This window comes from Xylaria bambusicola, assembly GCF_022495145.1.
Source record: "Xylaria bambusicola strain CBS 139988 unplaced genomic scaffold F5B22scaffold_15, whole genome shotgun sequence".
Lineage (NCBI taxonomy): Eukaryota > Fungi > Ascomycota > Sordariomycetes > Xylariales > Xylariaceae > Xylaria > Xylaria bambusicola.
This window is the reverse complement of record NW_025953568.1, coordinates 757049-784141: the sequence shown is the minus strand read 5'-3', so window position 1 is coordinate 784141 and position 27093 is coordinate 757049. Positions and strand designations below refer to the sequence as shown.

Genomic DNA, 27093 nt, shown 5'->3' with positions numbered 1-27093 from the left:
ATGCTATTCACGATACAATGATCAACTAAGGCTGCATGAGTCCTTGACCAACCAACTCCTTCTTAGCTATTAGTGGCTTGACTCGATTCTATATACAACTGGTCTTCCAGCCCAGACCGCCTAGGTCTCTGGGGTCTGTTTCAAGAAGCGAAGTTTGTATAACCTCACTTTCCAATATTGCCCAATATTGCCTGCATGTCTCTCAGGGATTATGAACAGTCTTCAATGGCCTCTCGTACGGCCGAAGTGCAAGGCGAACTGCATATTCAGCTTAGCACAGCGTATGTGCGTGTAACATAAGGAGCATCATTCAGATTTCATATAACACGGATAGCGCCCGGGTTTGGAACTGATGCTATTCACAATATAAAAGTTTGCTAAGGCTGTAAAAGCTCGTGCCCAACCAATTCCTTCTTAGTCTAGGCCATAGTGATCTGTTTCATCAAGCGAAGCCCGTATAACCTCACATTCAATATTGCCTGCATGCCCTTCGAAGATCAAGATCAGACTGCATTACACCCAAAACCGTACGTAAACTGCCCGTTCAGCTGTACGCGCTTTTAACACTTCCTGTAATGTATAACGAGGGCTGAAAATGATTGAAAATAGCTTCGGATTGCAATGATAATCTATGACTGCCAAGGGCCTTGCAATCTAATCAGATCGTTTCCGGCGTGCGTTGGAGGCTGACCTTAACTCTCCCTATACACAACCATGTCACACACAAGCGAGGGAACGATGGACTCAATTTCAATACAATTGAACAAACGCCATTATTAAGAGCACGCTAGAGGAGTAGCCCGATTTTCACATACCAAACAATGTACAAGTTTCGAGCACATGTAACACAGTGACATCCAGTCATTGCCACCTGGGCAAAATTTACAACGTCAACTGTGATCGCGTTGTGTTCCACCTTTCATGATCCCAAGTCGGGAGGAAATCAGTAGTATCTGCGAGGTGAACCCTTACTGGCCGATTCTCGAGGACTTCCTCTCTGTCCAGAGCTACCTCCCCGAGAAGCCGACGAAGCACTCGAAACAACGCGACTCGGGCTTGGACTAGGAGATTTAGGAATCCCAAGCTTCGAGCGCCACCACGCCTCGCCTCTCTCAGACACAGACAAGACATCAGCCAAGCCCTGCTTTGCGACCTCAATTTTAGCGTCAGAGAGCCGTAAAGATGGCACCTTTGCGGTCAGTGCTTCCAAAAGGTCTTCTGCATCTCCTGCGTCGCGCCTTTTCTGACGCGGGTTTGCGCGCAAACCACAAGAAAACATCTTTGATAACACCAAGTCCTCCGGGGAAATCATGGGAACTATTCCCCTTGGGATATCCTTGATCTTTTGGGCTGCTGATGGAAAGTATGGGGCCTGGAAACTGTCAGTATCACATCCCACACAGAGATTGGGAGTCAGACATACCTGCCATTGCGCTACAAAATCAATTTGTATCAATTTCGTTGCCGGCGTGCGGTAGTAGAACCACTGTGCGCGCTCCTCAAAAGGGCTGTTCTTAAGTTTAAGAAGGATCGGTTTGATACTCTTGGGCCCGTCGAGAGTCACGATAAAGTCAACGTCCTATGCCGGTCAACAATGATACGTGATGTGGTCTAGAAAGTTCGAAGCACCTCAGTTGACCGGCCACGTGGTAGATACTTCCAAAGAGCCGTGCCTCCAATAACAGCAATCTTCTGCTCAGCAAATTGTGGTAGCCCCTTCAATATGCTTATGACATCAAGGGCCGCGGATTCAAGCTCTGATAAAGACGGCGGAGTCATGTCAGGAAACAAGCTGTGATCAAAGATATAGTTCAACGAGTAGAGTCTCAAAAAGGGTGTAATCGGGTTAAAGGCTCTTGCTGGCTGTTGCTTCACATACTCTACGAATCGAGGGATATCGAGGTCTTTAATAGAACCATTCCAGGGGCAGGACCATGTCAATTGGCCCTCGAAGCGCCTTACCACAGAGTCCTAACATCTTCAAAGTTCAGCCGCCCAGCTAGGTTCTGAAGAGATGTTGGCCGAGTGAATCGGCCGGCGTCAAAGCGGGATCATGTTGATAGCAGGCAGGCTGGAGACGGGGTCGCGTGAGAACCACGCTTGAAGGTCTGCCGTCAGGGCGTCTCCATCCATCCACCAAGGTTCGTACTTTGGCTTCGAACATAGGGGAAATGCTACCATCCGCTCCACATCCTCTGGGCCCAAGGGTCGGACATGATGTGTGACGGGTTTGCCGGCGTCAAAGATGGAAATGGACGTCAGCGAATGGCACCTCTTGGACATCTGCTTGATGCAGCCAACAACTTCGGGCCAAGTAGTCCAGATGATAGCAGCGTGGGTCATGTCGGAACAGAGCCGCGGATCTAAACGCCCGATAGTGTGTGAAGCCTTCGCTGCCTCCCCGAAGAAGAGCGTTGTCGACTGCAAGTTAATCCACGCGGTGCCGCCGAGAGCGAAAGCCTTGCAAGTCTTCTCCATGATGATCCGAGCCTCGATGCAGACGCGACCAACGACACATTTGTCCCAGCCAATGGGCTGCAGCGTGTAAGAGCACTTGTTGGCACTAACCGTGACGACGGACCAAGTCTCCAAGCTGGACTGCCAGATCTGGCATCGGAGTTCAGGTGGGAGCCGGGGAAAAGAACGGAACACGGGCATATTGCTGGTGTGGGCAATGTGAGGCTTTGACATGTTGTTGGTTTCAGCAATGCGAGGCTCTCTGTACTATGTATGTAGTGTATCTAGGTAGTTCCGGCGGCTATATGTATGTGGGCCTGCGCTAAACTGGACGCTGGGCAAGCCACGGCAGAGTGGAAGATTCTTATAGGCAGCAAGCCACCACTAAAGGAGAAAATAGTGGGGGTGGGGGGTTGTGGAAGGTGTGACGCGCGCGCGTGCACTGGGACGTGATGATGGTCTTCTCACCAACTCCCCACCAACATATCTAGGTAACATTCTCCCAAGCAGAGCCGTCCTCGACGACGTCTTTGACCATCACACCATGTCCCCCCAGCTCAACATATGGCTAGCCATTCTACCGCGTGAGCATTCTATATATAATCGTCATCGCACTTGACTTGCTCAATCAAGCGAACCCCGTGCTCTTGGAGAAGTCCACTGCTCTCTAGCACCCTGCACACATCCGACTCACTTTGACTGATTGCCATGCCTTCTACGGCCTCGGATCCGTTAAGCCAAGATGGCGTCAAATCCATATCTGCGCTTCTGGCAGGCGTCGGCGTGCCCTCAATCCTATGGGGCGAATACCTTCTCACTGTGTACGGCGTACCAACCATAGTCGGCGTGAGTAGTAATTGGGCAGCCTTCCGTGTCTTATTCACGTCTAAACCAGTTCTAGGGTATTGATTTCGTTGTTCCAGACGATAAAATGCTACTTGCAGTCGCTACCCTGAAACGCTCACATCTTCGCCCATGCCCAGATCTTGATGCTTGTATCGTGTCAGGGGATAGAAGCCCGTTCCCATCACCCGCTTTTCACATGCACATCCCAGGCTCCGAAATTGATGTGTCACTACGACTACATTCGGAAACACTTTGGTTTATACCGCCGCCAGACAAGCCCCCCAGTTCCAAGAGGGAAATTGGTGCTGCATCGAGCCCTTACTACCTAGAGGCGTCTTCTCCAGAACTGCCCCCGTGGCGTCCTGGGCGCGGCCAAGGCGCGTTCTCATCACATGGATCACCTGTGCTTGTTCCCCGAGCACATGTCTTGCTTGAGGCGTTTATTCGGCTAGCAAGTGCCTTTCGGGAAGGCCATTGCAACTACTTCCTCCAAATGGTTACATACATGGCAGAATACCCCTTTGATGATGGCTTGGTCAATATTGATCTTCTTTCTAAACCCTGTCGGACCTTCTGGGACAAACTTGAGGAAGCAAAGCTCCCGGTCCGGCAACTAGTGGGTGAGCTTCAACGCGACCTGGGTGACGCATAGATAGGCGACGGGACTTTTCATCGAAGTACAAGAGAAGCACCCAACGCAGGACATAGCTTGATAATTCCGATGCCCCCCCCCCCCCCCCCGGCGCTGTTGGTGAATTTGCTTTCACGTTTTCTTCTATGGGCTAGGATGGCAAGCTACGGTGGCGCGTGTAATAAGCTATATTGAAAATCTCCGCCGAGCATTGAAACAGTTCTCGGACAATCCGAGCTTGTGCCCAATTATGGCGCCGAGGAGTTAATGTAATTGATACTGGTCTCCTCCTTATTTACGAATCCATTCTAATTCTAATTTGCGTGCAGGGATGTATCTGTCCCTAATACCCATAACTGCACACCTACCACCGGCAAGTCTTAGTTACCAATCCGAAGAATACTTGTTTACCATGCTGTCCATCTTTCCCAAACGATCTAAAAAAAAAAAAAAAGGCCGCGATATATATGAAACTCATTCAGGACTGGTACAAACTTGACTCTGTTGAAAGTGTAGGTGGTAAAGGAGTCACTTTATGTATACGGTACGGGTCAAGGGGCACGAAGAGTCACGAAGGTACTGTTCATGTATATAAGGCGGCCTTCCCACCTCACTCAGATCAAGTAGTTCAGTTGAATGTAACCCTCATATACCTTCCATTTCAGCCGACTCGCTGCACACACCTCCTTATCACAGCCTGTCTTCTGCGGCTTCTGCCTCTTTTAGAGCACATTATGAGGTCGGTGCTGAAATATTGCGATAGTGCCAAAGAGGCATTAGCGTTGACTTTTGCATTTCATCAGTCGGGAACTTGACCGTCTGCATATGCTATATTATATGCTACCCTGACGCCGTGTTTTCCTTCCAGTGATGCTGATACACCACCCTGTAGGTAGTCCCGTGCATGTACTTGACAAGCCGAATCCTCCTTACAGTCGACTCAACTAGTGATTTCTCCTCTTCACCATATTTTTGCCACTATATGCCATCTGCAATAATCTTGTACAGCCTTTCAAATACCAGCAGTCCATCTCAGGTGAGTCGCTCAGAAGTGTTAAGTTCTCGCTATTGACGACGGGCCTTGACTTCCATCTGTAGACCCAGTGGTAGGCATTACATTTTTCCATACAGTCCTCACTGCGTTGAAATCCTGAGCATAGAACAGACGTATCGTTCCATGGTCAACGGCTTGGAGAAATATATCAAATTCCTGCAGCCACTGCAGGAGATCACCTTCGCGCTCCTTTGGAAATAGATACAACCTCTCTGGTGTCAGTTCCTGTACGGAATCAATACCATAGAGCAGGGTCTTGTCATTTCGCATCAGACAATAGATATTCTGCAGATGTTCCTTGTTTTTGAGCTCTTTAGTTAGATGTTGTGCCATTTCAAACATATCTTCCCACTGTGGAATCGCATCATTGCTCATGTAATTGATATCAGAAACATCGAGATCCACCATGACATTCGTGATTCTGGGCGTATCTCCATAAAGCCACATCCTTCTGAAGGTAGATGAGCCTGAATTTTCAAAGAATACGACGTCATGGCTTCTGATGCTGAAGTTGCGTCGGATGCTGGAAGTTGGCTGAAATCGTTTAGGCTTTTCAATATTACAACTAACTGTGAAATGAATCAAAGATTCCTTCATCGCATGCAGTGCAACGTATCTGCTCTCGCGGTTGACACCCACCAGGGGGCAGACCTATAATCATGATTAACATCAACAACAAATATCACGGGATCTTGGTCTCTGGGGTGGAAAGTCCACGCTGGTGTGGGTGTCGGACTTAAGTAGCACTATATAATAACCGTTGGACTGCAGACAGTCTAACAGCGTAGTTCTAACTGAAGTCTGACAGAGGGTTTGTACGCTATTTCGGCCATATCACAGCAGTCAATAGACTCCAATGTACTCACCTGTTCGGATTTGCCTTGATATTCGTCCGCCCGGAATCGAACAACGTACCCTTGCTCTGCCTTTGTTGGTGTCTCCTTCAGTACATCGATGCGAATGATGCGAGGCGTACGGACGTACTCCTCCCAAATCATGACGCGAATCTCAGTGGGGAGATGGTTGAATGAGGGAGGGACACGAGGAGCCTGGTTTCGCTTTTTAGTCTGTTTCGGTGCTCGTTTCCGCCCTCGTCCTTTGGGGCTACGGGCTGCAACTCTGACTGTCCTTGGATAAACAATGTCAGGTGTTGTGTTCCCGTCTTGTTGAGTTTGGCGAGTGTCGCGTTTTTCGGCCTGCTGCCTGGCTTGGCTCCTTGTTTGGCAAACCATCGTGGCCCAGACAGAAGGATGAGGTTGAGAACGAGGTTATGTCAAGCTGTGTTATCATGGCCGAGCGAAGGCCAAGCCATGTATAAATGTCCACAGAAACGCGGTCAATACCTGCCAGCAATAACAGAGCTGAAAAAGAGTAGAGGTGCTGCAACGCGCTTTGTGGCGTTTGTTTCCCAATTCAGACCCTGCCTGAGACATTTACATAGGACCTTTACATATAGTGTGCTGAATGGGTCGCTTGTTTCTCCCTTGCAACAATAGTAATGAATTTCTGGTACTGGACTCTGATGGGGCTCACACAGGGAGATATCAGCCATATTTCTTGCGTGGGAGATCCCAATACTCTGGTTGATAGCGCGTTTTGTTTGTTGTCTTTGTTGCGGCAGCCTTTTGTGGCCAACCACAGCTGTTGCTGGGCCATTCCTATGAGTTATCATTACCTAATCTGGTATAAGGTTTTTAGGGCGAGTTGCGCAAGCACGAAGGTCTAAAGTCATGGAAGTATCAACTGAACTCTACCTAGGTCTAGTGGACTATATACATCATGTTACGCCTATTATATTTATTATCTCAACAATTCATAGCCTATAGTACGCCTTACAGTGATATATATTTACACTACGGTAGTTCGTGAAGCCTTTCAAACGCTGCCTCCTATTGTTTGAGAATCTTATTAATGTAAGACACACAGTGTTGTTTCAAATGAATCTTTGACCCCCTGTTCTTTTTTTCGTGTCTGATTAGATAATAGATAATACCAGTGATATGGACACTCCTCATATCGCTAACCCCTACACTGAGAGACTACACGCTTCTGATTCAACACAACCATATTTGAACAAGAGTAGCTGCAGATTGAGCCTCAAGCCATCAAGCCAGAAATACAGATATCCATGATAATGCAAGTAAACTTCGCATCTGGGACAATAAACTACAGAATATCTCCGTGATTAAATCCATCATCACAATCATGTGAACAATTCCGTTGACCCCTTCCTGATATTTCAATGATTTTTGAGTTATGGCCGCATTAAAATCGAAGCCTGCGCATTGAACAGTTGTTCCATCATTGTGTCTGCGATGGCATAAAGCATCTCGTTATGTTAAAACACTCCGCGGCGGTGGTAGAAAGATGAGGTGCTAGCTGCAAACAATATTCTCTGAAGGCTGTGGCGAGCGTTGTTAATGTCATCTCTGCGTTCTCTTGAGTTCTTGTTGGATTATTCAGAGGCGTAGGCCATGTCTGACTAATACCCTCTAGATACGCTCTTGGTAGAGATGATCGCTTTCATGATCTCGCACAAACAATAGATGCTATTTGGCGCCAACAGAGACTCGCGTTCCACGGAAATCCCAAGTGGGCCGATCTGGCGCGTTTGAAAAATTATCCCTATCTCGTCACTATGTGGCTATTATCACTCTGGTGGCCAACTATAACTCCAGCGTGGCATTCTTGCCTCCTGAGCCTGGTCGATCTATAGGTTATCTGATACGAATTATGGGTCTTCAAAGCCTTGAGACTGCTGAAATGTGTCTACATAGACTCTGGATAACGTGTTTAGACCACAACCTTGTCAACTCGACGGCTACCGTACTTCATGCTATGGTTCGACTCTGACAGATCACATATTTCAGGTATAGTGTCTGACGCCAGGCCTTTGCATGGTGGCGCTCATGATCTGACATATGATTTATTTTTCTTGATGAAGCTCCTGATAATATGATAGTTAGTATTTTTGAAATCATGGAGCGGAAAGGCAGGCTTTTCGGGAATGATCGCCGAGTTTACAAGACCCGAGACCCGAGAGACCTTGAAGTTGACCTAGTCAGGGAGCTTATTCAACAGCATCGCTTACTTGTTTATGCTAATTCTCTTTTATGCATTGCTATTGTAATTAACAGGTTTGCCAACGAACATCCATACTTTGTTGATGAGAGTTTGGAGGTAAATTTCAATTTGCTGGGCTATTGTTACACAAGCCAATGTAGGTATTTATAATCCTATCTTATCTACTTACCTTTTTACAATAAACCTGACACTATAAGAGAATGATATGACATGACCACACAGATCATAATCCTTTCAACGGCGCATTGACGTAAGAGTCTAACCAAATCCACACGTTGGCATTCGGTTCGAACACGTGAATACAACAACATGATGAAATATATAGCCGCTTAGCTGATTGCTCCATGGAGATCACAGCAGTCTTACCACCCTCGACATACTACTTATGCATAAGTTGGTAATCCTACGAAGATTTGATATCTCTCTCTGGGGATTGGCCAGTCGAGACCTAGTTGGCATCTAGCTGATGAAGCGACGTATACCTCGAACGTACGAAAGTTTCTCACCTAGGCTTCGTTTTAGCGCCCATACACCGATTCTTCAATTTTGGAGTTGAGTGACTAGATGCGTAGGAGAGCTACCAGCCACAGCAGCTTTACGTTCTCGCTGACTTGTGGGAATTTCAAGCGGTAGTATGGAAAACTTACAGCACGACATATGAGAGATCTAAAGTCCATTCTCTTTACTTCAACCTATATTTGACAACATCCCAGTAAATACATTGTTGTTCAGACTGAACGTTATCATCGCCCTTGGACGTGGCTCAAATGAATAGGGGGTTATCAGCCAAGATGGCGGGCCGTTTCGGGCCGAAGGGTGTCTTGGCCACAAACAGGGGGTGCCCTATTTCACAAGTACCAAGTACCCAAAGTACATCTGCAATCTTCTTCCTAAACACCATCACAGAATGTCACGCGAGCCTCCAGTCTGCATCCACCATCGCTTTCATCTGGAGACCCTTGTCATATGGCGGTTTCTGCTTCAACTCGACCAATATGCCATTGTAAATGCCATCCTGGAAATATTGCTTAGCTCTCCGACATCTCTCGTCCCGCCGGCAGCAGTAGTCATCAAACGTCGACCTCTTCTCCAAGGTGGCAAACAGAAACTTGGGATGCACGCCGAGAGCTTGGGCGCCTTTTTGCCCGAACCCGAAACTTGTGACACTGAAAGCCCGGACATCACAGACAGCTAGGGCACGTTCAGGGAATACAAGGTTCTCGTACGGCTCGAACACAACGTCAATATCGTCAGCGTTCCTATTGCCCGGGACGACACCGCTATCTAGGATCTGACAGCACCCGTTCAGCATCCACGCCGCGGCCGCACCCTTCGGGTGTCCGGTCAGGTATTTCTGACAGACGACTAGGGCGGCGTTGCCTGGTGAGCGGCCCAGCTGGGTCAGCTGCTGATGTAGCACCGCGACCTCGTTTTTCTCATTGGCATGGGTCGAGGTACCATGTAGCGAAACCACGCCGATGTCGTCGGCTGTCAGGCCCCAAACCGCGAGAGCACCGCGGAGCGGCGCAATACGCGGGTCGCCCTTCCAGAAATCGTTGCCATACCGGCGGCGAGCCTCGGTTTCCTCGCGTTTCCGTGCCCGCTCCATCTCTTCTGCGTAGACGACAGCCTCGGCTTTCTCCTGTTGCGGCGGTGAGTTACCTGGGTGGAACATGCTGTACCGTTCTTGAATGTGACTTAGCGTCAAATTGAGCATGAATTTTCGGTAGGCGATATCGAGTAGCGGCGACGGTGGTGCTGTAGAAGACTCGCGCACTTGCGTCATGAGCCCTTGACCAGGCGCGGGCACTGATCTCCCAATACCATCATTGGATGTTGCCACGTGAGCAACTACAGCACGGATGGGCAGACCTAGCTCTAGCGCTGTTTTGGCACTGGCTAAGACTTGTATGCCGCAGCCTTCAGACTCGACAAAGCCTGCTCTTGATGTGGTACACGGTCGACAAGTCTCGTGTGGTGCACGTCCGCGGTCCTTCAGATCAGCCGCGCTGTTGTTTGTTGCCTTCATGTTCGCGAACTCGGCTGAGGTATCTTGTGTCATGTCGTCGAAGCCGCCCACGAGGCATACCTTAGCCATGCCACTAGTAATCAGATCGTAGCCTTGATTGACTGACTCCAAAGCCGTTGCACAGGCCCCAACTGGTGTTCTCGTGGGGCCGGATGCGCCTATAAGCAGCATATTGAGCCAGGCGCTTGTGGTGTTGATGAAGGTTTCCGCCAGGATGTCGCTTTGCACTTCTTTTTCGAGGAATCTTTCGCGATACAGCTTTTGCAGTGACTGGCCACCACCCATGCCGGACCCAACACAGTTGGCTAGCTCAGACACGTGCAGCGTCTGGAACAGCTCGTATACGTCCGTGATTCCTGCACTTTGGAAGGCCTCTGCGGCACATACGAGCGCCATGAGAGTACACCGGTCGACACTCTCGCAAATATCCTCGGGTAACCCGTAAATTTTTGGGTCCCAGCCAGCTGGGATTTGGCCTCCCACAATTCGATCGTACACACTTGCCTTAGGGACCATGATCACGGCGCCCTTGCGAATCCTGACATGGTACTCATCAGACCCTGGTGCTATTTGGCTTACTTGGACCTTCTCATTCCCATGCTCCCGAACGAAGTCCATTGCCGTCTCATAAGATGCTGTGAAAGGCGCCAGATCCTCTTGGACAATGACTTCCTGCAGAAATCTCTTCTTCTCACGGGTCGGATGATCCAGAGGGCTTGGCTGGATCAGCCTCAGACCTGTGTTTTCTAGGATTCGTTTCTCGTATTTAGCGCGGACCTCGCTGTCCCTGACTGGGGAGCTTGTAAGTGAATCGACCCACTCGGCCGCGAATGGGTCTGAGGTCTTGTTTGCCCTGATCAGGCCCGTCATCCAAGCCAACTCAATGCATGCTCGATGTGAGAGTTCACCGTTGAGCTCCATCGCCCATCTCGTTCTAGAGTTTCCCCAGGGGCCTAATTCAGCAAAGCCGACGACAACAACGATCGATTCAAGATCTACCATGCCTTCTAACGTTGCTTTCAGGGGTTCTATCTCCCTACTGTAATCGGGTAGGACTGGGAAGTCAAGATCAAGATCTATTAGGGGAGGTAGTGATGGGGAGGAAGAAGACCCCGATGCTGAAGATAGATGACGGCCTTCCACCGCCGCCATGTCGAGAGCCTTTTCATCGGTAAGCGCGCGTTCGATATCTCGATCCCGTCTTGCCTTGAGCCTGACTTCGGCTAGTGATGCCGCAAGGTCGGGATTGCTGCTCATACACCCACTAAAGTCGGCTACAAGTGGCTCCGTCTGGCAGAAGGACGCGACAGGGTCGATTAGAAGCTTACACATATGACCGGCCATATCATCAATCGAGAAGGTAGTCACACCAAGTTTCTCAACCCACTGGACCAAAGCATCATTTCCTTCCATCAAGCCGGTGCCGCGGGTCCAGCCAATAATTACACCACATATAGATAGGTACTCACTCCAGCTCTCCGACGTCCATCTGTGAAGAGTGGCCATCAAGCCCATTTTGGATTCGGAGTACAATCCATCACCACCAAAGGTACCCATATTCGGAGAAAGTGGCAATAGAACCTGCGTTGGTCTCGTGCGGATTCCCCGCTCCGCTTTGACCTTCTTGATAGCACCGAGGCCTCTCAGTGTGTTGACCAGCATAGCTCGATGCGCCAATTCCGATTTAGAGTCGAGCTCGTCTAACTCGCGGCCCTTTTCCGCCATGGCCGCCAACGGTAGGACGATATCAAGATCCCAGCCGAGACCCTTAACCGGGTCGTAGATGTGCGATATCAAATTGTGTACGTCCTGGCTGCTTCCTTGGTTACAAGGCAGGATGACTAGCTTGGATCCGGGTACTCCGTAGCTCGCATAGATCTTCTGGTAGAAAGGACCCGCGTCGGCCATCTTCCTGCTCGTCCCCAGCACAACCTTCGCCCCACCACGAAGAAGCTTAGGCAGAATAGCAATGCCTATTGACTTGGGCCCAGTGCCAGTCATGAGTATGTAATTACCAGCGAATTCGTTAGGTGAGGGAGAGATATCGAGATTAACGTGTTCGGTCAACCTCTCGTGCGAGACCCACGACGGGCCCCGCCTCCGAAGGACGCGGAGGAGAGGACCGGGCGTACCCTCATCACATGATACAACATTGATATCAATTGCTGTTGGTTTTCCTGTGAAGAGGCCATCTAAGAGGCGTCGATTCATATCTGGCGACGTTGCGTTTTCGTCGAGGTCGTCAATGTCATCAGAAAAGCCGCCGCAAATGCTATCGTTCGAGCTCGTGGTCTTATCAAGTTCGTCATAATCTCTGACAGAGGCAAGGGCCTCACTGATCTTCGTGATTGCACCATGATTATGCGATGCCTCTTTATGTAAAAGGAACTTCCTGACTCTTTCTAGCCTCGAGTTGTATTTACCTCTAAGGATACGCTCGATAGCTAGGAGGTCGTGTGTGCTCGGCTCTCGGCCGGCATTTCGTGCCTCAACGCATCGATAGTATGCAGATAGCAGCTCGATGTGCACCCAATTCCAAGCAGACTCATACGAACGTTGGTGCCCGGCTTGGAAGATAGGCTTAATACCGTTGCAGAATTCATCGCCCAGCTCACGCTCGTAAAGACTGATTGATGACTCCTCGTCTGTAATCTCAGCTACAGTGTTACTACTGCCTTGTTCCGGGCGTAGAAGTGCGGCAATCTTGGCTCTAAGCGAGTCTTTCTCCGAGCGTAGTTGCGACAGCGCCTTGGAATCAACCAATGCCTCTTCAGCATTGGGACCAGCGGTTTGTACTGTTCGTCTAGCTAGGCCTGCTGAGTCTAAGTGCTTCTGTGCAGCACCATCCAGAAATGTCTCGGCCTCCCTAGACTCCTTGAATCTTGCTGGCGGCTGTTCACCTAGGACCAGCAACAGTACAGCATCTTGCCTCCCGGCACCCAGCCCCCACGCATCGGAGAGGTATGCCCTGACCGCGGCCATGCCGAACGAGGCAGGCATTTTCGCGGCCATCATTTTGTCGATACGGGAACGCAGGATCTTACCTGGCTTGCCGTCGTATGTCGCTTGGATCGCCGATGCTAGGTCCGTCAAGGGTAAGTTCTCGATATTGTCGGGCACCTGGCCAAATTCCTCAAGTAAGTCGCCGACGATTTCATTCTGAATGGTGGATCGGCCGCCTGATAAACCTTTGAGGCTCTTGCCGAGATCGAGCGTTGAACTTGGCTTCCTCAAGGTGCTAGCGACAAGAGCCATGATTGAATCTAAAGCAGTAATAGGCGCATCTAGTATTGGATCATTGTTCGATACTGAGGCAGTTGATACGGGTGCTACTACTGGCACACTACGTTCTTGTGCAACGGGCATGCACTGCATTGGCTTATTCGCTTTTAGTGACTCCTCGCTCTCATCTGTGGTAGGTATCGATGTGTAGCACAGATCATCGTAGTGCGTAGTTACGGCGAGAAAATCCCGCTCGATTCCGTTGACTGCATCTGACTCGACATTGAACTGGCCCAGGGTCTTCTTGGCCATGTTGAGAAGCGTAGAGGACGGGCCAACCTCGACAAGTTTCCGTACTTTGAAGTCATCGAACAGAACCTTTTGTGTTTCAGTCCTACATGGGGTTAGAAACGGTCTAGTATACCGTTCACCGTACAATGCTGGACTTACCACCGCACCGGCATAGCGAACTGATAACTGTGAAGTTGAAGGCATTAGTAAGTCTAAAAGGCTCTCGCGAAATCTCCCAACATACGCTAATAACTCCGTCAGGAGAAGGTGAGCCAGCTCGCGCTGCCTCTGTTCTTGCTCCATAATTTCAAATACTGTTGTTATACTGGGAAAACTGAATTACGACGAGGAATCCGAGCTTCACCGGATCATCGGTCTCATACAAGGGCAACTCGCAGACTCGAGAGATCTCCTAGATAGTAGTCCGTAGTCCTGGGCTGCAGGAAAGCAGCACGCATTTAACGGGGGCATACACCGGCCTTGAGGGGATCTGACTGTATGCAGCCCAAACCGAGCGACAACACCCTGTTTGCGAGGGACACTCTCTCCCCGGTCGCAGATCGTCGATTCTTATCTAGATCTATTCTACACTTGACTCTAATTCGCTGAAATCGGTAGTTACCATACCATTGCGACGGTTTATGCACTGAGACAGAAATCGAGATCCCGGCTGTAGCCCTACGGGTAAATTAAGCGCTGCATCCCAGCATCCCGCATTCCCATAATCCCACAATCCCGCAATCCTCAATCCCTCAATCCTGCATCCCCTGCAACCTCCAAGACAAAGTGCTAACTGGATCTCATGCTTGTCGTCTCCATCAGTATAACTTCTTTTGTGTGGTAATTGTGTTATGACGATTGAAGAGTCCTTATTCGGTCATATATTGTAACTAGCGAGAATGAAAACGCTGTGATCTATTGTCTGTCTTTCATAAGACTCCGTAATCGTCCCCTCGTTGAAATATAATGTGATAACGTCGAGTTGTTCTATCACTATTTTACATCCTAAATTCCTAGATAGCCTCCACGACCATCTCTAAAGATCGGCTCAAGTAGTCTTATACACAACGGCACCTTTTGAAAATACAACTTGGTCTCAGTCCGGCCGCACAGTATCATCTCTGCCGTCCTGGGCTAATCTAGGAAGGGCATCGTGTCGACACACGACAATGGATCTCACCGACGAAGACTTCTTCGAAGTTGACGACAAGTTCAAGTTCATCGACATAGATAGGACAAGCCAGGGCTCCAACTTCCAGATTACTACGCCTCAATCAGAGACTTCGACACAAGAGTTCATACTCACATACCAAACACTCGAGTGGACCACCAACATCCCTCTCACACTAGACGCCGAAACGAGACAACTTCGAAATGAGTTTCTCCGCACATTCGAGAGACCCAGCGCTGAAGTACCGCTCTCTGTCGCCGAGCTGGTCTCTCGCTTTCTCGGTTTCGTGGCAACGCAGATCGAGCGCAGCAATTACCCGATTCTCGACCTACAGGTTCTCGGTAATTTATTGAATCGATTCGAAGACGAGACCCTTCTCGGAAGGGAGATCCACGCCTTTATCGCGAGTCTTCCAGATGCGCTCCGGAGACCTGTCATAATCTCATCCTACTACACAGCGCTTGATCGCGTCAAGCGCCCTCTTTCTAGCTCCGCTATTACGGACTCGGCACTCTTCCGCGCGGCCGCGAATGGCCAGGCGCGCGTGTTTGCAGTTTTTGGCGGACAGGGTAATACACTGACTTACCTGGAGGAACTTCGGAATCTCTACACCACATATCCGTCAGCGACGAAGCAGTTCCTAGACGTTGCGACGGCTCACCTTAAGAATTTAGTCAGCAAGTTCTCTGGAATCACAAAGCACTTCGATCACGGCATGGATGTAATACAGTGGCTGGAATGCCCCAATACCCAGCCAGACGTCGAGTATCTCATCGCAGCACCTCTCAGTTTCCCCATTATTGGCCTAGCCCAGCTAACTCATGTCGTGGTCGTGTGCTACGTACTTGGCATACATCCCGGCCAACTTCGAGAGCATCTTGCCGGAGTGACGGGCCACTCGCAGGGTATCGTCACTGCTGCAGTGATTGCGGCATCAGTCGATAGGGACAGCTTTATGCGCCATGCTGAAGAAGCGCTAACAGTTCTCTTCTTCATCGGCATGCGCAGTCAGCAAGCATACCCTCGTCCTTCCATTGCGCCAGAAGTGATAGACGACACTGAGAAACATGGAGAGGGCACGCCAACCTCAGCTTTATGTGTTCGGGGCCTAGCTCGTCCTATCGTAGAGCGTTATGTCGAGACAGCAAATAAGCATCTACCGACAGATGAAAAGATAGTCATAGCGTTGATTAACAGTCCGAGAAACCTAGTGATGACTGGACCACCCATGTCTCTCTACGGTTTCTGTCGTCTTCTCCGCGACATTCAAGCGCCTGCGGATATGGATGACACCCGCGTGCGCTTCAGCCAACGGAAGCGCCGGTTTGTGAAACACTTCCTCCCCATCACCGCTCCTTTCCATAGTTCCTATCTTGCACAAACTGTTCGACAACTTGAAAACGAAGACCTCAGATCAACTAAAATCTCGAGCGAAGAACTCGGCATTCCTCTCTATTCGACATGTACGGGAGAGGACATTCGAGCTAAAATGCAGAACGAGAATATTATACCTTCACTAATTAGGTTAATTGTGAGTCACTTGGGAGACCGTTTTCCCTTTCACAATAGTAACTATCTTTGAGGCTAGTTTTCTGGAGAAAATTCGAATGACTGACTTTGTGAATTGTAGTGCTTGGATAGGGTGAACTGGGAAAAGGCCATTACAATGCCCGGTGCTACCCATATACTCGACTTTGGCCCCGGAGGAATCGCAGGCGTTGCCAGCCTCACGAGCCGCATCAAACAAGGGACCGGTGTTCGCGTAATTCTTGCCACTGATCTCGAGGGTAGTAGCAATAGCAGCTTATCCACAGGAGCAGACATCGGATATAAGCATGAGATATTCAGTCGGGATACACAGCATCTCCAATATGCCCCTAACTGGGCAAAACAGTATGGACCTAGACTAGTACGCACTGGAGGTCGAACAATGGTGGATACGGCTATGAGTCGTTTACTTGGCCTGCCGCCCCTGTTAGTGGCCGGGATGACGCCTACCACCGTGCCGTGGGATTTCGTCGCCTCGACAATGAATGCAGGATATGAGATTGAACTGGGCGGTGGCGGGTATTACAACGCCGAGAGCTTGTCTGCAGCTATTGCGAAAATTGAGGCCGCAACCCCCCCGGGACGAGGCATCGTTATCAATCTCATATATGCCAGCCCAAAAGCCATAGCATGGCAGGTTCCCCTCATTCGTAATCTGTGCGCACAAGGCGTGCCGATAAAAGGTATAACATTCGGTGCCGGCGTTCCGTCAGTGGAGATTGCAAATGGCTATATTCGCACCCTAGGCATACGCCAGATCGCCTTCAAGCCGGGCTCTGAGAGGGCCGTCCACCAAGTCATTGCCATCGCTAAGGCTAACCCGCAATTTCCAGTGATGATGCAGTGGACTGGTGGGCGAGGAGGTGGGCACCATTCCTGCGAGGTATGTAAAAGGGTTATTTTCGATCACCAACTCTTGCTCATACTCGTAGTAGTAGCTCACACTAAATAGGACTTCCACGAACCCATCCTATCGTGGTACGGCAGTGTACGTCGTTGCCGCAATATCGTACTAATAGCCGGCTCAGGCTTCACCAGTGCTGAAGATGCCTACCCCTATCTCACGGGGGAGTGGTCGACCAGGTACGACGGCTACCCGCGGATGCCCTTCGACGGCGTCCTTTTCGGAAGTCGCTGTATGGTCGCCAAGGAGGCGCACACATCACCCGCCGCGAAACAGGCCATCGTCGAAACGAGGGGTCTAGAGGATCACGAATGGGAGAAGACCTACTTACCACCTAGAGAGGCAGCGCGAACCGGTGGAGTTCTCACAGTGCGCTCTGAGATGGGAGAGCCCATCCACAAACTTGCTACCCGTGGCGTTGTGCTCTGGGCCGAGCTTGACAAGACGATATTCAACCTCTCCAAAGAAGCTCTCCGAGCTAGGTTACAGGACAAGCAGGTCCGCGCCGATATCATACGGCGGCTGAACGCGGATTTTCAGAAACCGTGGTTCGGTCGCACTATTCTTGGGCAGGTTGTGGAACTCGCGGATATGAGTTATGGCGACGTAATGCACAGACTTGTCGACCTTCTATTCATCGAGCACCAAAAAAGATGGATCGACCCATCATATAAGAAATTAACTCTTGACTTCATACGGCGCGTCATGCAGCGGTTTATTACCACTGTCGATTTCGAAGTCATATTCGATATCTCTGATAAGGACGATGCACTGATCCAAGACCCTTTGTCAGTTGTAGAAGAGGTGCTCGCAGTGTATCGGCAAGCAAGACAGCAATTACTAGATGCGCGAGATTGCAAATACTTTCTAGGGTTGTGTAGGCGCAGCGGTCAAAAGCCTGTTCCATTTGTCCCGGTCCTAGACGAAGACTTCGAATTTTGGTTTAAAAAGGACTCCTTATGGCAATCCGAGGACCTAGAAGCTGTCGTGGATAGTGACGTCGGTAGAGTGTGCATCTTGCACGGCCCAGTAGCTGCGAGGGGCGCAACCATCGCCGATGAGCCAATCAAGGATATTCTAGACGGTGTGCACGAGGGAGTCATCAAAAGGTTGATAACGGACGTCTATCACGACGCAGAGCACATGATCCCGGTCGTGGAATGGTATAGCAATGCGACTGCCAGTTATCCGGAATCTGAGGTCGGCACGAGAACATCGGTAAACGCCACAGTCGTGGAGAGGCACAAAACGAGGTACCATATATTGGCAAGCCCAGAAGCAGTTTTGCCCGCTCATGACGAATGGATCAGTCTAATCACTGGTGGCCAGGAGGGATGGCTCAGCACATTTTTAAAGGCCGATGTGTTCGTGCAGGGGCAACGACTCGAGAGCAACCCTATTCGCCGCCTGCTAGTCCCACGCCCAGACATGTTGATAGAAGTAACCCACGCCGAATCAACAGAGAATACGATCCTAGCCATGAAGGAAAACATAGGTGGTAAGCCTGTTGCCACGATGCAGATAGGTCCGATAGACGGTGACATGATCCCCGTCAAGTTCTTTGAACATCGTACTGCCTCAGGGTACCCTGCTGCACTTGACCTGATGTACATGTACCGGCCGGAATGCAGCTACGCACCTATTCGCCAGGTCCTCGAGTCTCAAAACCTGCGCATTAGAAAGTTTTACAAGGAGGTCTGGTTCGGTGAGGAGAACCTTCCATTGAATGTCGCCGCTGAGGCCACTCAATTCGATGGCGGCTCTCTTAAGGTCGATGCTAGGGCGATTCAGGCCCTGACAGCTGAGTTGGACAACAGGTCAGAACTTTACATCCCGCGGCCCGGGCGTCCTGTGCTCGCCCCAATGGACTTTGCGGTCGTTGTGGCCTGGAAAGCTCTAATGGCGCCTCTAGTTCAAGCCATCGATGCCGATTTACTGAGACTAGTACATCTTTCCAATAGGTTCACTGTCGTCCCTGGATCAGAACCCTTCAAGGAAGGACAAGTGCTACGCAGTTCATCAGAGATCACTGCGGTGGTCATCCAAGACTCAGGCAAGATGGTCGAAGTCCAGGCGACGGTCTCGGATCAAAACGGTAGAGTTCTGATGTATATCACTTCTCAGTTCTTGTACCGCGGTGTATACACTGATTTTGAAACCACGTTCAAGCACACGAAAGAGTCCGATTATTCCATTCACCTTGAGAGTGCAGCTCACATCGCAGTTCTAAAAGCGAAGCCGTGGTTTCGGATGCCCGCCGACATTCCAGACGACAGGCTCATTGGCAAGAAACTATTGTTCCGACTCAAAACCCGCAGCCAGTTTCAAGACAAGGTCGTCTTTTCTAGTGTAGAAACATCCGGCACCGTGTTTCTGATGACTGCAACCACTGGCCAAAGAATCCATGCCGCCACGGTAAAGTATAAGGCACAAGGCCCCTCCAGTGGAAACCCAGTTCTTGAATATCTCCGCCGCACCGGGTCCGAGGTAGATCAACCCATACCATTAGAGCATAACGTTGCGATCCCTGGCCATAACAAGAATCCTCCGGTGTTCAAGGCCTCGGCCTCCAACGAAAGCTACGCGCGCGTGTCTGGAGACTTCAATCCCATACATGTCTCGCGCGTGATTTCCGAGTACGCAAAGCTACCCGACACCATAGCACACGGCATGCACATAAGTGGGCAGATCAGGAGCCTAGTGGAGAGGCACACCGGCAACCAGAGGATGCGAGATTACAAAACTGAGTTCGTGGGCATGGTTCTGCCAGGTGATTTGATCGAGGTGAGGCTTCGGCACGTGGCCATGCAGTCCGGTTGCAAGGTAGTTGAGTTCGAGGTTGTTAAAGTTGACGATGATAGTACGGAGGAAGTGTTGGTGGGCAGGGCAATTGTTGAACAGCCTGCTACTGCTTATGTCTTTACCGGACAGGGCTCTCAGGAACAGGGTATGGGCATGGACTTGTACGAGAGAAGTCCAGTGGCAAGAGAGGTGTGGAATCGCGCTGATTCGCATCTTCTTGAAACTTTTGGTGTGTTATTTTCTCTTTATCCCTCCCCCCTGCTTCATTTCCCAGTTCTTTTGGCCCCATGTGCTTGCTTCCCTGCTTTTCAGATCTAACAGACTGGACAGGTTTCTCCATCCTAGATATCGTGCGAAACAACCCCAAGGAGTTGACTGTCCATTTTGGAGGTTCGCAAGGAAGGAAAATCCGTGCCAACTATCGTGCTATGCGGTGTGCCGACGGCCAGCCCGTCTTCGGGGCTATCACAATGAGGACATCGTCTCACACATTCAGGAGCGCAGGCGGGCTCCTCTCGATGACGCAGTTCACACAGCCGGCGCTGACGCTGATGCAACTGGCTGCCTTCCGCGACTTGGAGGCGCGCGGTCTCATTGACGACCAAGGCTGCGTATATGCCGGACACTCGCTAGGTGAATACAGCGCGCTTTCTTGTGTCTCGCAAGTCATGCCCGTCGAGACACTTGTCTCGGTCGTCTTCTACCGTGGCTTGTGCATGCAAGTGGCTGTAAAACGCGACGAAATGGGCCGGTCCGATTATGCCATGTGTGCCGTCAACCCTTCACGCGTCGCATGGCCATGTAGCGAGGACAGGCTGCGCGAGATTGTGCGGACCATTCGTGACGCGACAGGTTCCTTAATCGAGATTGTGAACTTCAACGTGAGTAACATGCAGTACGTCTGTGCTGGTGAATTGCGCGCTCTCGACGTACTGGCGGGTGTGCTGGATGGCCTCTCGTGGACAAGGATACAAGGCGGTGATGCCACAGAAGCGGAGAACCAGCACTACCTACAGTCTCAGGTTGGTGCAGCCATCCGCAATACGCAGTCGAAGCCCAAGCCCCTCAAGCTGACACGGGGTCGTGCCACCATTCCGCTGGATGGGATTGACGTTCCTTTTCACAGCACATATCTCAGGCCGGGCGTGGAGTCGTTCCGGACGTTCCTATGTGAGAGGCTGGCCGTGGAGAACATCGACCCGGCGAGGCTCGTGGGCAAGTACATACCCAACGTGGTTGCCCGGCCTTTTGAGCTCACCAGGGAATTCTGCGAGTATGTCTACCAGACGACGAAATCACCACGCATTGGCCAGTTATTGCAAGATGGGCAGTCGTTCGGAATTGACACGTAATCTAGTTGATATAGATAATAATACTTGTGTAGGCATAAACATATATATCCCATTTTGTATGTAAATATGTATATAGGTATGCTCGGGTATCTACCTACCTACTGTACATAGGTATGTTAGGTGCGGGGTCCATAGGCCGTGATTGTGCGCTGTAAAGCGTGCGCTAAATACACTATCAATGCCTAATCAAAAGGTCCTTAGGTACTTAAATATGCATTAATTAAAAAATGGCCCTCAACGCCTACCTCCTCGTGATCTTTCAAGTGAGTAGTAATACAACGATAGATTAGAAACAGTCCATCATCTCTGCCTCACGAATCGCCAATCTGCGCAATTCCCGTGTTGGTGTTGCACCGCACGCTTCTTCCCAGACTGTCAATGGGTCGCTCCACAACGGCAGGGAAATACGAGTCCGCGTCGCCAGACATACTGTAGCGGAGGTTCAATGATCTGTTGAAGGTCATTTGAATCTTGTCGCTGTGGGCGTCCGGGACTTGGACGATGACGTTCGTCTCGTCCAGGCCTTGCCATGTGTCCGGCAATCGGGTGAGCTCGACGTCTACTTGGGAAGAACCGCCGTCTGTTCGGTTATTGAGGCTTAGGCTCACCACGCCGTCGCTAGTGTTGACAGAGACGCTGCTCAAGTTGCCGTGGGTGTCGATGATAGCATCTGATGATCGGGCGGTGTTGTTCGACAACAGCCGCAGGCTTAAAGGTCCGGGTGAAGAATCTGAGGCGGTGTTTGACGTCGTATTGTTCCACTGATCCGCCGTTTGGATCTGGTCACAGTCTTCGAGGATATGCTGCGGGACCTTGATAAAACGTGTGCAGCGAGACTTGCGTAATGATTCCGATAACGAATCGGTCTTGGTGTCGTAATATTCGAGGATAATTTGATCGCCGCATTCGGAGAACCGGATTCCTTCCGTGCAAGACTGGTGTAGCAGCCAGAGTCTCCGGTGACATCCCTTGGTAGTGTGGAATGGATACAGGGCCAGCTCGCTATTTCCGCTGGCGTCACTGTAGTCCCAGACAAGAGCTGATCCCGCTACAGTAAATGCGATGAGTGTCCGCTGTGGGTGGAAGCAGTGTCGGCTCGCAGTTATGGGTTCAGCCTCCAAGTAGCTGTACGTCCTAGTTGGGCTGGCGAGAGATAGCTCAATCCTATCCGAAACCGAAACGTGAAAAACGGCGAGATGTCGATGGCCATGGTTCTTAGCGGTCCTATCCGTAAAGAAAATCATGGTTCCAGTCTGGTTAAAGCCTACCCAGTAGTGATATAGGTAGTTGGAGACTTCCCATCTCCTTGTCGTTCTGGAGTTTACGCCGCCGGCATACGACTCGCACCAGAGGTCGTTGGCGCACTTGTCGAATGATACCAGTAGGCGCGTTCTAGTAACCCTAGCTCTCTTATATGACCTGCCATTCCCCTCCGGAATTACTGCAAAAATGTCCCTAAGAATACTAAACTTATGTCCACAGGGGCTGATAGCTACCGGAAATTGAACATGCCGCTCCGAAAGGCTGTGGCAATGCTGAATCCATACTTCAACCTTGTCCAGCGCTATCCAGTGCTTAAAAATTCGGTCGGGTGTGCTAGATATGTCGTATAACTCGTACAAAGCCGCCCATCCAGAGCATGAATCTTGTAGCTTCTGGCATGAGTATGCGTCGTCTCCTCGATTTTCAAGTAGTGAATTATATACCCTATTATTCCCGAACCCATGTTAGCATTAGCCCATTATCGTTTATTGGGGTGTCTCCATACCCGGATGGCCAAATGCTGAGTACAACAAGCAGGCGGCGATCACTAGTCACCTCGGAGATTTTCACGAGACACTTGGAACTGAGAAAATCACGATATCGTTCATCGACTGTTGGTGCAAGGTTGTGGACAGCACCGGAAGAGGTCGTGGGGATCAAAGGGCAAGGGTTGTGTGACAAGACTTCGTCCCAGACCAGACCAGGAGTTTCTGAGAGTGCGGTTCCCCACTCATGCTCCAGCTCTCTTATATAATCAGCTAACAGTAAGAACCCGTCGAAGACCGAATTGGCGGGCACTTCATCAGAGCAGGTGCGCGGCAGCTGCTTGAGACCTCGCTGTGCCCATTGCTGGAGATCGTCAATAAGGGGTCTGCGGTCACCCGTGCTTTGCTTGAGCATATAAAATGCCTCAATGAAAGATAACAGTGACTGCCTGCCAAAAAGAAATTGTGATGCTGTGGATAAGAAGCTGGAATAGAGGTCTCCTATTTGACCCGTTTGGCCAAGTGAACTGACTCTCCTATGGTCTAGGTGAAAAAGGGATGTGGGAAGATGGGGAATCCAGAACTCGGTGACATAAGTATATAACGGTGAAACACGCTCGACCCTTTCTGCTGACAGTGGTACTCTGGAATTTTCAGAGTTTGCAGTGTTCCGGGGCATGTGCTTAGAAAGATATAAAAGGCAACTTCGCGATATCGTGAGACACAGCTGCTCTTCGCTTCCCATCAGCTGCTGGAGTCTGTCAGACGAGAATGATATGAGATATTCTTTTGCAGACAAATGTATTAGGCGGTAAGAGACATGGAAATCGGATGAATCTGTTTCAAACTCTTCAATATGGCCGTCTACTCTCTCGACGAGTGAGGAGCACATTGTTACGATCGCGTTGCCAAATTCATTGTATTCAATGAGATCGGACGGGTCATCCTCAGGGCCGCCCATTGTTTTCAGCGTTTCGTAAAGCTCTTTTGCGGACAGCTCGCGCTTAGATGAAGCGAGCCACATGAGAATCCATTGCACGAACTTCCTTGACTCGGGGTCTTGAAGCAATATAAGCTGGATAATGCGATCGTACATATCATCAAGTTTCTCTGGCTTGACAATACGCTCTATCTCTTTCAGACGCTTATTCTGGCTGAATACTGGCGAGGAGATGTATTGGATCATGAGGCGAGCCCATAGAAACATACCATCTGCTCGGTGAGCCAGACGGAACACTGTTTGGGGCACATCTATGGTTGCTGGCAAGAGCTTCTTGTCTCGTAAGCTCTTGATTTTGCGTGTCAGAAAAACATCGATATCTCCTGACGTTCGATGCTTAATAGCCAGCTGTTTATCAGGGAACAACTCCGAAAGGCTAGTCAGGTGAGGTCGGCTGAACAACACTACTTTCGGCGCTGGAGCAGGACCGTGGAGTCTATTAAGACTGGCTTTCTGTGTAGGGCCGCTGCGTCCATAACGATAGTTTTCCAGTGACATTAGCAGAGTAGAAGGAAATGCAAGAGTCCGGAGGAGCTTTGAAACAAGTTTTTCCCCTTGGATACATTCATCAATAGCATCTAAGACGATATTATCGATGAAACCCGCATTAGCGCAAATCTTGAACAAGTCCCAGAGCTCATTCTCCGATGCGTTGGGCTGTCCACTTCCTAACTCGTCCATCGCAAAGAGAAACTTGTCAATAAGATCTTCATTGCTGCGATGATGCTTCAGAGTTTGGGTAAGCATCGAACTGAGGGCATTGACAGGCTGATCAGAATCCCGCCCACCAGCTCGAAAGAAGAAATAGCAAGTACAGTCTTTGAAGGAATAGTTCTTGACGAATTCTATCACAGATGCGGCTGTCACCGTCTTACCACAACCCGGATTACCTGGAATCCCATGTTAGCGTAACAATAATATTAGCCAAGGGCTTGAGAGGTGACAAGCTGTACCATGGATCCAAAGCCACCCATCACCCGGTGAGCCCGGACCATTCCGATTGATGTTAGAGTCTTGCCAACTACTGAACATCTCTTCCGAGAAAAGCCAGTCTGCTGTGCCTAATTCACGTAACTCGAGTGCCCTTTCCAGGTCGTCTGCGTATGAAGGAGCCTTGAGCCATGTCTTCAATACTGAGAATTTGAGTTCTATAAAGTCAAAGAGGTTAGCGAACCTCTAAATTGATATAAGTCGGCAAGGTTATTGACCTTTAAGCGTGGCGTAGCTAGCCTGCTCTGTGGCAGTGAGGCACTCTTCGATTGCTGTTTCAACCAACCTAACTCTCACACGTTCTGCTGCGGATGCGATAGCTTCCTTTGCGAGTACCTCCTCTATCTCGTCTGCCTGGGACAATGAGAAGCATTGTATTTCGCTTTCAAGTAAGGTGCGGTGAGTCGCTAGCTGTTCCAGGAAATTCTTAAACTTGAGATCGTATGGCTGCCAAAGAAGTCCAAAGCCGACTCGGATTGAAGATTTAGATGCTACATAAACTTAGTCGATGCAATAGGCATCACATAACGGAAGTGAATGCTTACAACCGTCTGATTTGGTAAAGACGCGTACTACAACCAACATGAAACGGAGAATATCTTTATAGAGTACACATATAGACTTCTTGATACGAATTGATAGATCCATGGACTGTTGAAGCCTTCTTTGCCGGTCCGATAGAGATGCTTGCCTGTTGTATTTTGCCTGAAGGAGATTGAGGATGAACCGATACTTCGGTAGCGCCATGCCAATCTGCTCAAGCGTGTCGGTAAGCTTGCCAAAGAAGGTGTCGAAGTTCGAGGCGAGCTGAGGAATGTCAGCAGCTATAGAGTTAGACGGACAGTGTCATGACAACTGAGGGATCTACCTGTAGCACAAGCCTGACGGCGCCCCAAGCAATTGCGGCGAATTCAGGGTGAGACGAGACAAAAAGGCCAACAGTGTCGAAATAGGGCGATAGTATATCACTCAGTCGTCTCACTTTGCCTATTGTTCGTCTTAAGAGAGAAGGATTCCCCGCTAATGCTGGCATCTGTTGCACTTGCTTGATCAACTCTTCTGCTGACACACACTTGGCAAATGCGGTTCGCTCCAGAGGTTGGAGTGAGTTGAGGAAGTCATCCCGAGCTTCCTTAAACACGACCTCCGGGTCAAACTGCTCGGCCGATCTAAGAGGTGACGTCTGTTAGATATTGAACGCATATTCCTCGTTGTGGCAGTCGAATTCCAAGCTCGATAATATGAGATGGGTTACACTTACGGCGCCATTCTTGCAGGTTACGCCTCTTCGGGACCCGTAAGCGAGCGCAGCTGTACAAAGTCAAGACATCACTCCAGAGGTAATTCTCGGCGATAAAACGGAAGTTCAATTGAATACAGGCCTTTTAGCAGAAGGCGATGGGTTGCGCTACCTCATAAATCATAGACATGTTGCCTTGTCAGGCTGAAACGCATCATCAGGACCGCTGGGCGCTACACAGCCACTCACTATCTCACAGCTGCTATAAGGGACGCTGGGACACTGTTCGCCATTCAACAATGTCCAGCCCGGATTGGGAGACGTGTTTCCGTGGCTGAACGACGCATGAAACTGTAACTTCATATCAACTGACCACTCGTTTTCCTACGGCTAGCCTAATCTGGCAGAATAAAGTCTAGGCCTCCGATCAATGGTGGCGGGCGACAAAGTGGCTAACCCAACCATTGGAGCCGCTACCGTATTACCGATGGAGAGACGATAGCCAAGGAGGATAGCGTAGCTAGAGAGAAGCATGGCTTAGAGCGCGCAATCTACGAAGCCCTCTTCATCTGTCCGCAGTTGTTGCAATTGGGCCGATGTGGGGTTCTCAGAACCTCAGCGTAGCTGTTATCATCGTCTTACCAAAACCTTCACAACTTGATGTTGTAGAGTCTCGATATTCAGGATGCCGCTAACAATCATTGACGCCTGAAGGATGAAGGTG

At 50.0% G+C, this 27093-nt stretch overlaps 7 protein-coding genes across 7 annotated transcripts; 2 read left to right on the top strand and 5 right to left on the bottom strand.

Moving 5' to 3' along the window:
• Positions 1-579: 579 nt before the first annotated feature.
• F5B22DRAFT_103833 (uncharacterized protein) lies at positions 580-2111 on the bottom strand. The gene is made up of 4 exons (XM_047968686.1): positions 1963-2111; positions 1630-1757; positions 1424-1579; positions 580-1372 (listed from the first exon to the last, which is right to left on the bottom strand). The coding sequence occupies exons 1-4, from the start codon at positions 1976-1978 to the stop codon at positions 944-946; spliced, it is 729 nt and encodes a 242-aa protein (XP_047831994.1). The 5' UTR covers positions 1979-2111; the 3' UTR covers positions 580-943.
• Positions 1399-2732, bottom strand: F5B22DRAFT_103838 (uncharacterized protein). Its single transcript, XM_047968687.1, has one exon. It carries the CDS (start codon positions 2689-2691, stop codon positions 2041-2043), a length of 651 nt encoding a protein of 216 aa, XP_047831993.1. The 5' UTR covers positions 2692-2732; the 3' UTR covers positions 1399-2040.
• Positions 2733-2786: 54 nt separating this feature from the next.
• F5B22DRAFT_602856 (uncharacterized protein) lies at positions 2787-4600 on the top strand. Its single transcript, XM_047974700.1, has 3 exons — positions 2787-3303; positions 3359-4203; positions 4264-4600. Exons 1-2 carry the CDS (start codon positions 3166-3168, stop codon positions 3953-3955), a joined length of 735 nt encoding a protein of 244 aa, XP_047831992.1. The 5' UTR covers positions 2787-3165; the 3' UTR covers positions 3956-4203; positions 4264-4600.
• A 388-nt stretch (positions 4601-4988) lies between these two features.
• F5B22DRAFT_645592 (uncharacterized protein) lies at positions 4989-6220 on the bottom strand (the record flags this gene model as incomplete). Its single annotated transcript, XM_047978607.1, has 2 exons — positions 4989-5639; positions 5855-6220. 2 exons carry the CDS (start codon positions 6218-6220, stop codon positions 4989-4991), a joined length of 1017 nt encoding a protein of 338 aa, XP_047831991.1.
• Positions 6221-8897: 2677 nt separating this feature from the next.
• F5B22DRAFT_602852 (putative 3-oxoacyl-synthase) lies at positions 8898-14520 on the bottom strand. The gene is made up of 2 exons (XM_047974699.1): positions 13876-14520; positions 8898-13820 (listed from the first exon to the last, which is right to left on the bottom strand). The coding sequence occupies exon 2, from the start codon at positions 13816-13818 to the stop codon at positions 8983-8985; it is 4836 nt and encodes a 1611-aa protein (XP_047831990.1). The 5' UTR covers positions 13819-13820; positions 13876-14520; the 3' UTR covers positions 8898-8982.
• Positions 14521-14783: 263 nt separating this feature from the next.
• F5B22DRAFT_654638 (fatty acid synthase beta subunit) lies at positions 14784-21653 on the top strand (the record flags this gene model as incomplete). The annotated part of the gene is made up of 4 exons (XM_047979820.1): positions 14784-16316; positions 16416-17216; positions 17286-20268; positions 20370-21653. 4 exons carry the CDS (start codon positions 14784-14786, stop codon positions 21389-21391), a joined length of 6339 nt encoding a protein of 2112 aa, XP_047831989.1. The 3' UTR covers positions 21392-21653.
• Positions 21654-21702: 49 nt separating this feature from the next.
• F5B22DRAFT_645589 (uncharacterized protein) lies at positions 21703-26398 on the bottom strand (the record flags this gene model as incomplete). The annotated part of the gene is made up of 7 exons (XM_047978606.1): positions 21703-23098; positions 23160-25029; positions 25093-25287; positions 25348-25620; positions 25675-25936; positions 25998-26298; positions 26391-26398. 7 exons carry the CDS (start codon positions 26396-26398, stop codon positions 21703-21705), a joined length of 4305 nt encoding a protein of 1434 aa, XP_047831988.1.
• Between the last annotated feature and the right edge of the window lie 695 nt (positions 26399-27093).

Coding starts and splice junctions, on each gene's coding strand:
- F5B22DRAFT_103838 (XM_047968687.1), bottom strand. CDS start 2,691: ATGTCAAAGCCTCACATTGCCCACACCAGCAATATGCCCGTGTTCCGT.
- F5B22DRAFT_602852 (XM_047974699.1), bottom strand. CDS start 13,818: ATGCCTTCAACTTCACAGTTATCAGTTCGCTATGCCGGTGCGGTGGTA.
- F5B22DRAFT_602856 (XM_047974700.1), top strand. CDS start 3,166: ATGCCTTCTACGGCCTCGGATCCGTTAAGCCAAGATGGCGTCAAATCC. Junction 3,304..3,358: donor GCGTACCAACCATAGTCGGC/GTGAGTAGTAAT, acceptor AACCAGTTCTAG/GGTATTGATTTCGTTGTTCC.
- F5B22DRAFT_103833 (XM_047968686.1), bottom strand. Junction 1,580..1,629: donor CACGTGGCCGGTCAACTGAG/GTGCTTCGAACT, acceptor TGACCGGCATAG/GACGTTGACTTTATCGTGAC. Junction 1,373..1,423: donor ATTTTGTAGCGCAATGGCAG/GTATGTCTGACT, acceptor GACAGTTTCCAG/GCCCCATACTTTCCATCAGC.